General features: G+C 42.7%; 1 protein-coding gene across 1 annotated transcript in view; it reads left to right on the top strand.

Moving 5' to 3' along the window:
* LOC107674133 (serine/threonine-protein kinase SMG1-like) overlaps nt 1–11,809 on the top strand; it is a gene marked incomplete at its 3' end in the record, with an annotated part of 35,493 nt that extends 23,684 nt beyond the window's left edge. Inside the window, exons 30-52 of the mRNA XM_016468030.1 lie at nt 555–775; nt 870–1,024; nt 1,128–1,350; nt 1,445–1,691; nt 2,013–2,242; nt 2,498–2,746; nt 2,847–2,985; nt 3,065–3,174; nt 3,251–3,469; nt 4,240–4,433; nt 4,580–4,752; nt 4,870–5,149; nt 7,532–7,804; nt 7,938–8,172; nt 8,254–8,480; nt 8,588–8,744; nt 9,244–9,433; nt 9,593–10,065; nt 10,180–10,317; nt 10,400–10,732; nt 11,128–11,355; nt 11,492–11,703; nt 11,803–11,809. Coding sequence (XP_016323516.1) covers nt 555–775; nt 870–1,024; nt 1,128–1,350; nt 1,445–1,691; nt 2,013–2,242; nt 2,498–2,746; nt 2,847–2,985; nt 3,065–3,174; nt 3,251–3,469; nt 4,240–4,433; nt 4,580–4,752; nt 4,870–5,149; nt 7,532–7,804; nt 7,938–8,172; nt 8,254–8,480; nt 8,588–8,744; nt 9,244–9,433; nt 9,593–10,065; nt 10,180–10,317; nt 10,400–10,732; nt 11,128–11,355; nt 11,492–11,703; nt 11,803–11,809 — 4,913 coding nt within the window. The remainder of the gene's footprint in view (nt 1–554; nt 776–869; nt 1,025–1,127; nt 1,351–1,444; nt 1,692–2,012; nt 2,243–2,497; nt 2,747–2,846; nt 2,986–3,064; nt 3,175–3,250; nt 3,470–4,239; nt 4,434–4,579; nt 4,753–4,869; nt 5,150–7,531; nt 7,805–7,937; nt 8,173–8,253; nt 8,481–8,587; nt 8,745–9,243; nt 9,434–9,592; nt 10,066–10,179; nt 10,318–10,399; nt 10,733–11,127; nt 11,356–11,491; nt 11,704–11,802) is intronic.
* Between the last annotated feature and the right edge of the window lie 3 nt (nt 11,810–11,812).

The following is an 11,812-nucleotide window of genomic DNA, read 5'->3' as shown; positions in this document are numbered from 1 at the left end:
CGTACAGTTATGACAGTCAGCACGATAAATCTCTCTCTCCAAGATTATATATTCCCATTATAATACTTTAAGTTTAAAGAAGGAAGGAATTATCACAAACCGAAAGATTATTAGAAGCCTTTCTTTTTCTCATGATTTCTATCTTATATTCATGAATGTTTTTTGTAAGAATACAAATAGTTAACAGAATAAACATGTTTAACAATTATTTACTGAACCCTTAAATTAATCAATTATATAATGAAAGCCATAAAAACAAACAATTAATCGTGATAATCGCCAAAGCCCTAAAACAGATAATTAATCGCAACAACCGTGCCTATTTTTAGACAATTAATCATCAGCCAAATTTTATAATCGTGACAGCCCTAATAGTCTCATCACTCTACTTGCTTTTTTTTTTTTTATTGAAGACAATTGAAAAATGCTCTGGCTTCAAGATAAAATGCTTTGGTGGAGACATTGCCTTAAACAACCAATCAGTTCTCATTTTAGAGATCATATATAGAAGTTTAGCCTCTTTGGGAAAAAAATAATGTTTTCATCTCTGCCAGGTAACAAGCTGCCGTCTTCCCTGCCAACCCTGCTTGGGAACATGCAGGGAGAGGCTCTTTGTGGAGGTGAGAGCGAGATGGGCAGCGGGCCAACTTCTCAAGAGAGCAGCCGTGGGGAAGAGATGGTGATGTATTCTAGCGAGGACCAAGCCATGATGCAGGGCTGCTACAGCAAGATCGTAGACAAGCTGTCTTCCGCCAACCCCACCATGGTGCTGCAGGTATTACAGAAAGGACTTTACTGTTCTGTGTGTGTCTGATTGTATTAAAGGCCATTGTGTTTAAGAGTTGTTTTGTTGATCCTTGTGGGTGCAGGTGCAGATGTTGGTGGGCGAGCTGAGAAGGGTCACTCTGCTCTGGGACGAGCTCTGGCTGGGGGTCTTGCAGCAGCAACACATGCACGTTCTGCGCAGGATTCAACAGCTGGAGGACGAGGTGAAAAGAGTTCAGAACAACAACACTCTGCGCAAGTAAGTCACGACCCTGGGAATCAATATAGAAGGAGAAACTTCATTAGTGAGTGACTCATGCCTCTTGGAAAATCATTTAAATTCCCAATCTCTTGTGGTTTAGGGATGAGAAGGTGGCTATTATGAGAGAGAAGCATTCTGCTCTGATGAAGCCTGTGGTTTTTGCACTGGATCACGTGCGCAGCATCACTGCTGCTTCGGCAGAGACTCCTCATGAAGCGTGGTTTCAGGAGACATACGGAGAGACCATCCACAATGCTCTAGAGAGACTGAGGAACCCTCTTAATCCAGCCAATCCTGCCAGCAGCTGGGTGCCCTTCAAACAGGTAAAGGCAGCTGTGTGCATAAGTGTTCTGAGGAAATGCTGTTATGCATGCTGTGCATTTTACCTTTTTGTAATTCTACCTCATCCTTTCACAGATCATGCTGAGCTTGCAGCAGAGGGCACAGAAACGGGCCAGTTATCTCCTGCGGCTTGATGAGATCAGCCCCCGCCTGACTGCCATGACCAACTCAGAGATGGCGCTGCCAGGAGAGGTGTCTGCTACAGATGCAGTCACCATCCAGGGTGTAGGCAACACCATCACCATCCTGCCAACTAAAACCAAACCTAAGAAGCTCTACTTCCTAGGCTCTGATGGCAGAAACTATCCATACCTATTCAAAGGTATGAGATTTAAACGTGGCTAAAAGCATCACCAACATGAATTTCCATCATTTACTCACCCTCATGTTGTTCCAAACCCATAAGACTTTTGTTCATCTTTGAAACACAAATAAAGAGATTATTACCTAAGAGATTTCTGTCCCTCCTTTTAAAGTCCATTCCACGAAAACTAATAAAGACATTGTAATCCATATAAATTAAGCAGTTTAGTATTCTGAGCTTTATATGATGATGGTTTGGAACGATGTGAGGGTAATTAAATTACAGAATTTTCCCTTTAATACATGCCATTTGCTTATATAAGCATTTTCTTTGTTTTAGGATTGGAGGACTTGCATTTGGATGAGAGGATCATGCAGTTCTTGTCTATTGTCAACACCATGTTCACTAAAGTGAATCAACAGGAGAGTCCAAGGTTTCATGCCCGTCATTATTCGGTCACACCGCTGGGCACCAGATCAGGCCTTATCCAGTGGGTGGATGGAGCCACTCCACTTTTTGGCCTGTATAAACGCTGGCAGCAGCGTGAGGCTGTGGTCCAAGCCCAGAAGGTGAGTGAAAATGAGCATTTCTGAAAAATGTATATTCTTTTACGTAACATAACCAAGACCATAAAAATGTTATTTATTTTACTTTATAAAAAATATATATTTTTTTTTTTACTGCAGCCCTATTGACTGGCTTCACGTTCAGTGAAGGAAAATACTCTTATGATAATGCACCTGATTATTTATTGTAAACATTTGTTAAATGTAAAGAGATACATTTAAAAATTGACCAAATCTTGTACCTTTTCTTAAATGTAGGCACAGGACTCCTTCCAGCAACCTCAGAATCTTCCCATGGTTCCACGGCCCAGTGAGCTCTACTACAGTAAGATCAGTCCTGCCTTAAAGGCTGTCGGGCTTAGTTTAGATGTGTCGCGCCGTGACTGGCCGTTGAGTGTCATGAGAGACGTTCTCCGAGAGCTAATGGAGGCTACACCCCCTAACCTCTTGGCAAAGGAGCTCTGGTGCTCCTGTACCACCCCCAGTGAGTGGTGGAGCGTGACTCAGGTTAGAGGAACCACTGTTCACCTTGTCCTAACCATGTTCGGCACAATGTTAGGCTAAACGCATTGCACTATAATTAACCAATCTTGGGTGTCTCATTTAGTCTTATGCCAGATCCACTGCTGTAATGTCAATGGTGGGATACATCATTGGTTTGGGGGATCGTCACCTTGACAACGTGCTGATTGATATGACGACAGGCGAGGTGGTACACATTGACTACAATGTCTGTTTTGAGAAGGGTGAGTGCTTGTTCACTTGAGAATGAGGCCAAACATACTTTATTCACATAGACATTTAAATACTTCATTGTCCTAACAGGAAAAAGCTTGAGAGTACCAGAGAAGGTTCCTTTCCGTATGACACACAACATTGAGACCGCTTTGGGGGTCACAGGAGTGGAGGGCATCTTTAGACTGTCCTGTGAACAGGTAAGAATGGGAATAATGCATTTAATGTTTAGTTTAGAACATGCATACAAATTTGAATGGTGTCCTTTCCTTTCAGGTGATCCAGATAATGCGATGTGGAAGAGAGACCCTCTTGACTCTTTTGGAGGCATTTGTGTATGACCCCCTGGTGGATTGGACAGCAGGTGGTGAGGTGGGCTTTGCAGGGGCTGTGTACGGAGGAGGTGGTCAGCAAGCAGAGAACAAGCAGAGCAAGAGAGAAATGGAGCGAGACATCACACGCAGCCTCTTCTCCTCCCGTGTGGCTGAGATTAAGGTGAGAATTCTGTGCAAATAGTACAGAAATGTACATTGGCCACTTAAATGTGAGGTGTGTGTGTTTTTATGCTGATTTCATTTCATTTGCTGACTATAATAATTAATTGCCTGAACAATCCCACTTCATGACATGGTAAACAGGTAGTCCCTCCTCAAACTGTTGCCCCTGGTTGAGCCATGTTGCAATATCACATTTTTAGGGGAACCAAACTACTAATTGATTCATTTTAGTTGTTTCTACTTAAGCTTGTAAACACCATCAAAAAAATGACACTCAAACTGGTTTATATCATCACAAAATGTAAACCGTTATCGCAGAGCTAATATAAAGTTGAATGTATATTATATCCCACTTTGTCTGCATGTATACAGTACACTCAAGTTAAGCGATTTGTACTATATAGCAAATCTTAACTGCCTGATTTGTTTCATTACAAAATGTAACTATTATCACCCAGCTCTTTATATAAAGTTGGATATACATGTATGTCCAACTTTATTCACATAGTGGAGTGATGGAGTGATTATGTACTATATAGCAAATCTCAACTGCTTTGGTACTTGATTGTCGTAAAATCTAAACAGTATTATTGCCCAGCGCTAATCTGCTAAATGCCATTATAAGACATGAACATGTTAAGATATTATACACATTAACATTATGATTTTCTGTAAAGCTGCTTTGAAACAATGTATTGTGAAAAGCGCTACACAAATAAATTTGACCTGACTTGGTTTGCTAAACAAAATTTTTTTCTCGTTTCTCAGGTGAACTGGTTCAAGAATCGTGATGAGATGATTGGTGTGCTGCCGCAGGTGGAGGAGGAGGTTGATGAGTACCTAAACCTGCAGGAGCAGCTCACACAGGTGGAGAAAGTGCAGGGCAAGCTGCTGGAGGAGATGGAGTTCATGGAGGGAGCCGACACCAGAGCAGATCATCCCATCCACTCCCTGGAGCACAGGTCAGCAGATGAGACCACCAAAGTATTTTTTGGAAGGAATCATGTTCAGCTGGTCACGATTATTGCTTGATCATTAATCATTAGTGTAGATTTGATGGGACAGATTATAAATTCTCACTGTCAGTCTTTCTCCCATCCCTTTCCAGATACTCCGAGCACACTCAGTTGCAGTCCAGGCAGAGGACTGTACAGGATGCCATTCAGGGGAAGTTGTCAGATCTGGATCAGTGCATCTCTCAGTATCAAGCTGCCTTTTCCAATCTAGAGGCCACCCAGCTTGCCAGCCTCCTCCAGGAGATCAGCAGCCCTATTGATTTAGGTGCAGATGATTTCGTTTTTTTTTTTTCTTTTACAGAATATTAACTAAAGTTTGATGATAATCAGAAGGAGCACTTACAAATTTCTAATTTCTTCCTTTGGTCCTTGTAACCCGCAGGTCCACCCAGCTATGTGCCAGCAACATCTTTCTTGCAGAATGCAGGCCAGGCACATCTTATTAGCCAGTGTGAGGCACTGGAGGCAGATGTGAGCGCTCTGTTACAGCAGCGGCGCTCTCAGCTGCGTGGCTGTCTCGAGCACCTGCACAGCTATGCCACCGTGGCCTTGCTGTATCCCCGTGCGGTGCTGCTCAGGCACAGAGTTCACACGTGGACACAGTGGATGGAGGAGCTGGTTTGTGACATGACTGTCGATCACTGCCAGACTGTCTATCACCAGTAAGTGCAACTACTGTTTGTCTCTCAAGTTCACTACCAGTCAAAGATATGGTACAACCCTCTACGGACACCTTGGCAATTGAAACAATATAAAACGCACTAAGGATTAATGAGCTGCTGGATTCATGAATATTAATCAGGTTGTGTGCGTTCGCTCTAACTGACTTGCTGAAATCAAAACAGGGGCGATAATAGATGAGCGCCAGCCAATGAGATTGCCGTTTGCGCATTAGTTCTGCCCACTACCGAAGAAAGCGGCAGTTCTAAAAAGCTGAAGAATTCCAAAGGAATTTTGACAGGAAAATGCAACAAAGAATATCGTTTACATGTAGCGCGTCAATTCTCTCTCGCTCTCTCTCTCTCTGGGTGTGTGTGTGTGAGACAAAGCAACGGCGAGTCGTGCACTTTCACACTAGAGTTTACGGTACGCTAAATACAGGTGCGCTGCGCATCCATTCAGATGAACTGAAAAATATCACAGATCAGCTGACTGAGAGTGAAACTCTGAAGCGCTCAGTCAGAGTGTTCGGCGAGTGAAAATATATCTGTGCTAAACTTATACTTAGCCTCCAACTCACACACTGGCGAGTAAAATCTGAGAATTTATTAGCCATTGGCTAATATTAGACATCATTTAGTCGCCCGGAGTGAAGATTTAGTCGCATATGCGAGTGATTGAAGAGGGTTGTGGTAGATACGTTTTGGCTGCTTTTTCTTCAATAACTGGTTCAACTTCAAATAATAAAAAACGGTAAAATTTTATAATTACTCTACCGTTCAAAAGTTTGGTCTCGGTAAGATTTTTTAAAATGTTTTTAAAAAGTTTCACGCTCATTGTAATCCATTTTTAAATTTGTAATAACAAAGGTTTCCTTGACTTTTCCATGTCCTTTAATCAGATGTCATAAAAATCCTCTTTTCTTGTCAGGTATGAAATGCAGTTTGCACCCCACCCCCCTCCGTGGCTGTCTCGAGCACCTGCACAGCTATGCCACCGTGGCCTTGCTGTATCCCCGTGCGGTGCTGCTCAGGCACAGAGTTCACACGTGGACACAGTGGATGGAGGAGCTGGTTTGTGACATGACTGTCGATCACTGCCAGACTGTCTATCACCAGTAAGTGCAACTACTGTTTGTCTCTCAAGTTCACTACCAGTCAAAGATATGGTAAAACCCTCTACGGACACCTTGGCAATTGAATCGCCATTGGCTAGTACATTTTTTAGTTCACTCGCCAGACTGATATATATATATATAATACATTTTTGTAAAATGGCAGTTTTTTAAATATCTGAAAGTACACTCTTGACGTCAGTCAGTCAAGCATTATAATATTATGATCAAGTATTATTTAATAATAGAACTTTAGTCATTAGAATTAAAACTTGATAACCATGTATGAATGCATATTAGTCCTTTTAACTGAACTTAAGACTGGTGCTGGTGCTTTTTTGGTCATTCAGTGTTTCTGTAAAACAAAATTGGGAAAAAACTAACAAAAATACTGATAAGATAATGACATGAATTCTACTAATAAGAACAATATAAAACGCACTAAGGATTAATGAGCTGCTGGATTCATGAATATTAATCAGGTTGTGTGCGTTCGCTCTAACTGACTTGCTGAAATCAAAACAGGGGCGATAATAGATGAGCGCCAGCCAATGAGATTGCCGTTTGCGCATTAGTTCTGCCCACTACCGAAGAAAGCGGCAGTTCTAAAAAGCTGAAGAATTCCAAAGGAATTTTGACAGGAAAATGCAACAAAGAATATCGTTTACATGTAGCGCGTCAATTCTCTCTCGCTCTCTCTCTCTCTGTGTGTGTGTGTGTGAGACAAAGCAACGGCGAGTCGTGCACTTTCACACTAGAGTTTACGGTACGCTAAATACAGGTGCGCTGCGCATCCATTCAGATGAACTGAAAAATATCACAGATCAGCTGACGGAGAGTGAAACTCTGAAGCGCTCAGTCAGAGTGTTCGGCGAGTGAAAATATATCTGTGCTAAACTTATACTTAGCCTCCAACTCACACACTGGCGAGTAAAATCTGAGAATTTATTAGCCATTGGCTAATATTAGACATCATTTAGTCGCCCGGAGTGAAGATTTAGTCGCATATGCGAGTGATTGAAGAGGGTTGTGGTAGATACGTTTTGGCTGCTTTTTCTTCAATAACTGGTTCAACTTCAAATAATAAAAAACGGTAAAATTTTATAATTACTCTACCGTTCAAAAGTTTGGTCTCGGTAAGATTTTTTAAAATGTTTTTAAAAAGTTTCACGCTCATTGTAATCCATTTTTAAATTTGTAATAACAAAGGTTTCCTTGACTTTTCCATGTCCTTTAATCAGATGTCATAAAAATCCTCTTTTCTTGTCAGGTATGAAATGCAGTTTGCACCCCACCCCCCTCCTGCCACATGTCAGTTCCTGTCTAGCATCGAGATGGCGCTGCAGCACCACACAGCAGAAACCAACACTCGGCTGATGCGTCAGGTAGAGCGTCTGAAGGCAGAGGGCGCTGGTGTGCACGTTTGTGAGGAGCAGCTGCAGGAGATCGAGCGCTGTATCAAAGTCTTCCTGCACGAGGATGCTGAGCTCGGGTCCTTCAGTCTAGCCGGTATCATCGTCTCTGCCCTCTGTGCCCTCACCAGGTCTGAGTCTTTGGCTTAAAAAAAACTCATTTGTTGCCGATATAATTTTCTGGTCCTCCATACCCAAACCCTTTTTTTTTTTTTATCTTTGATCTTAAAGGATTAAAGAATTCAGTGTTTCTGTGCTTTGCAGGCGTAACCTGGTGATGGAGGGAGCTGCAGCCAGTGCCGGAGAGCAGCTGGTGGAGCTGACGTCTTGTGATGGTGCCTGGTTCCTGGAAGAGCTCTGCAGTATGAGTGGAAACATCACATGTCTTGTGCAACTTTTGCAGCAGTGCCAGCTTCTGTCACATGACCTGGATATCCTCAGTCTTGCCGAGACTTTGCAAGTTGTCTACCTGGCCAATGGTGTCTACACCTGCCTTCAGGTAATTTTGTTAGTGTTTAATGGTATTCAGTGGTTTCAGTGATGTTTTTCCCCCTCTCAAACATTTTTTTAATATTTGAAGGAGCTCAACACAAACTTCCGTCAGATCATCTTCCCAGAGGCTCTGCGCTGCATGCTGAAGGGAGAAAATACATTAGAGACCATGCTAGCGGAGCTCGACGCGCTTATCGATCAGTGCGCAGATGGGGTTTCTCTGCAGGGACTGGGGGAGGTTCTGCAAGCTCACCTTCGTAACACCGCCATGGGCCTGGAGGAGGATCCAGATGACCACTATCTGGATATCACCAGGTAACATGGACAATAGAAATATTTACTAAGCAGTGTGTGAAGAAGCGTGTTATTGTTTTTGGATGGACTTAAACTTTGTGTCATTGTTTTGTGTGTTGTTGTGTCAGGGTTTTACGGGCCCAGTACTCAGAACTGATCCAGCCACGCAGCATGGAGAGCTCTGTGCAGGAAACGCCCAAGATGAGTGCCGGTCAGATGTTGTTGGTAGCTTTTGATGGCATGTTTGCACAGCTGGAGACTGCTTTTGGACTTCTGATTGACAAGGTAAAAAATACTGATTTGTAAAATATATGGTAGTTTGTAATTCCTGTTTGGATAGAGGTGTAATATTGTCTAATATTTGACCACCTGAGTCTGATGTACAGTTGAGATGTTCTGTAAACCTAAACAATGTTTCAAAGAATACAGATGTGAGGGATGTTTTTTCCTCAGTCTGAGAAGTATACACATCAGTTAAATGCCATATGGAGTTTTGTTATGATAGTAATATCTTTCATTGATTTTAGTTTATATAAATGTGTATTTTTGTCTTTAATAGAATAAAACACATTTTCAATGTTTTTTGATGCTATTATTATTGTGTATTCATATTGAATGGATTCCATAAAAAAACAACAGATTGTGACAAACAATTGAAGTGGAGAAAGATAAAAAAAAAAAAGCATATGACTAGGGGGTGGTGAGGTTTTTCTTCTGTTTTTGTCCCTAGCTGAGATTTATTAGATTGGAGTGGTGTCTAAATGAATCCTGTTCTCCCCTCTAGCTGAACTCTATGGATGTGCCTGCTGCCTGGAGAAAGGTGGATGTGATTCGGGAGTCCAGAGCTACGCAGGTCCATTTCTTTGATAATGTGCAGACCAGGCAGGTCTTGGATGAGATTTTCTTCCTGAAGAGACTCCAGACCATCCGAGACTTCTTCCATTTGTGCGGATCATTTGCACAGACGCTATCTGGTAAACATCTAATAGATAATTTCTCAATATTAGGGATATTTCTCAATATTAGGAATGACACATGAATAAAGGAAGGAGTACAAAGTAGCACACAAGAGTAGCATGTCATTGTGCAGAATCAGGCTTTTTATTAGACAGCCTTCTCATTTTTTCTAATAGGAACGTGTCCTACACCCACTGATGAGCCTCTACCCTCTAATGGCCCAGTACCCATAGTGAAACCCATGTACCGAGGCTCCACTGTAGTGAGCGAGGACCAGATGATGCGGCCCATCAAAGCCTTCACGGCAGACTTTGTGAGGCAGATGCTAATGGGGCTCCCCACCCAGGCTCTGGGCCTAGCCATTTGCAGTGCTCTCAGTGCCCTCGGCATGGATCTCATAGCCCAGGTGGAGGCCAAGGACTTTGGCGCTGAGGGGAAAGTGTCTATGGATGACCTGTGCAAGAAAGCAGTAGAGCAAGGGGTGCAGGCAGGACGGATATCCCAGCTGCTGCTCAATAGGGCCACAGTGCTGGCCAGCTCCTACGACACAGCCTGGAAAAAACTGGACCTGGTACGACGTCTAGAAGTCAGCATTGAAGCTTGTAAGGTCAGCCTGCAGAGGACTCAGCTTCACATCACTATGTTCCAGGTAAGAACCGGTACTCCATTTACAAAAAAATACTACAGATTGCACAGGAATGACCCATGTAATTTTACAAAGCAGCAGTAAATGTGACCTTTACCTTCTGATCTCTGTTATTAGTGGCAGCATGAGGACATTCTCGGTGCAAGGACGCAGCCCATGACCGTCAGTCCCCCGCCTTGTTCCATCATCCTCAGCAACATGAAGAAGAAGCTCTACAAACTCAGTCAGGATGAAGCTTCTATTGGCAGCGTTCAGGTTAAAGCCATTGCACGTTTTGGAGAACATGTCAAAGTGAAATAGAAACCTTATCTAAACCGTGTTGGGTTTTGTGTTGCAGGAGAAGTTGGCAGGTCTAGAGGGCAGCATAGAGCAGAGGCTGAAGTGGGCCGGTGGTGCAAACCCTGCACTTGCCCCAGTGCTGCAGGACTTTGAGGCCACTATAGCAGAACGCCGTGCCCTGGTTTTGAAGGAGAGTCAGTGTGCCAACCAGGTTACTTTTCTCTGCAGCACTATTCTCAACTTCGAAGGTCTGCGTACCCGCACTCCAGAAGCCTTGAACATGGATGCCACACTTTTTGAACTTGTGAAACGATGCCAGGCCACCTGCTCATATGCTGCCCAGTTCAGCACCTCCGTTTCCTCTCTGGAACTTCAGCTGCTGCTTAGACTGGTGAGTCTTGCTGGATTTTCAAATTTATTTTTATCGGTATATACACAACCATTCAAAAGTTGGAGTCAGTAAGTCACCCCCCGCCCCCCCAAAGTCTCACTTTTTTTTAATGAAGTTTGATTAAAAAAAATAAAAATACAGTAAAAATAGTAATATTGTGAATATTGCAATAGTTTTAAAATGTATTCCTGTAATGGCAAAGCTGAATTTTCAGCTTTCACTTGTATGATTTAAAACAATTTATTTTAGTTTCTGGCTTTTTATTTTAAATGTATTTAGTCAGAAATAAACCTGATTACCTGTATATTCTGTCTACTTCTGAATTTGAAACCATTTCACCATAATCTGTTGTTGTGCTCTGTTTTTAATTGAAAAGCATTGGATTGTCTTTGCAGAGTCCTGCCATGGATCTGTCCATTGGTGGGCCTGAGTGGCTTGTGTACGCACAGAATCACCTCACCCAGGAGATGTCCAGTCAGAGAGCCATGCAGGAGGAAAGAGAGCAGCAGCTGGAGAGAGTGACCGAAACCCTGCAGCTGCTGGTAGACTCCATTAAAGGCATCCTGTCCAATCACAACCGCCAACTTGCTGATGTTAAGCACCTCCTGCGTGCCATGGCAAAGGTATTTAATTCTCTGATGCAAAATGGTTGACATGTTTCGTTTATTGGCCACCTCTAACTGCTGACAAAGTGGTTTTAAATGTTATAGAATATCTTTCTTTTGTGTACACACTGTTAGTTGCTTTTCAATTTGGCAGGATGAGGAAAATGCCCTTGCAGAGGGAGAGGAAGTGACTTATGAGGGCAGTGTGCGTCAGTTCCTGTCAGAATACAAGGCATGGCAGGATAATGTGCAGATAGTGCTTTTCACAGTAGTGCAAGCTACAGGTCAGCCACGTAGCCAGGAGCAGGTTGAGCTGCTGCAGGAGATCCCTGCCACCCTGAAGGAGCTAAAGGTTCAGAGCCAGAGGTTAGCATTTGTGCTGGATTCAGAACACAACTTGTAAGTCTTCAAGAGTTTTTTTTTTTTTTTTTTTTTGGTTAAACATTTTTTTTTATTTTTCTTTAGCTTCTACAAT

This window comes from Sinocyclocheilus anshuiensis, unplaced genomic scaffold (genome assembly GCF_001515605.1).
Source record: "Sinocyclocheilus anshuiensis isolate Anshui unplaced genomic scaffold, SAMN03320099.WGS_v1.1 scaffold893, whole genome shotgun sequence".
In the NCBI taxonomy this organism is placed as follows: domain Eukaryota; kingdom Metazoa; phylum Chordata; class Actinopteri; order Cypriniformes; family Cyprinidae; genus Sinocyclocheilus; species Sinocyclocheilus anshuiensis.
The sequence above is the reverse complement of the archived record's forward strand: the minus strand, read 5'-3'. Positions and strand labels throughout refer to the sequence as shown.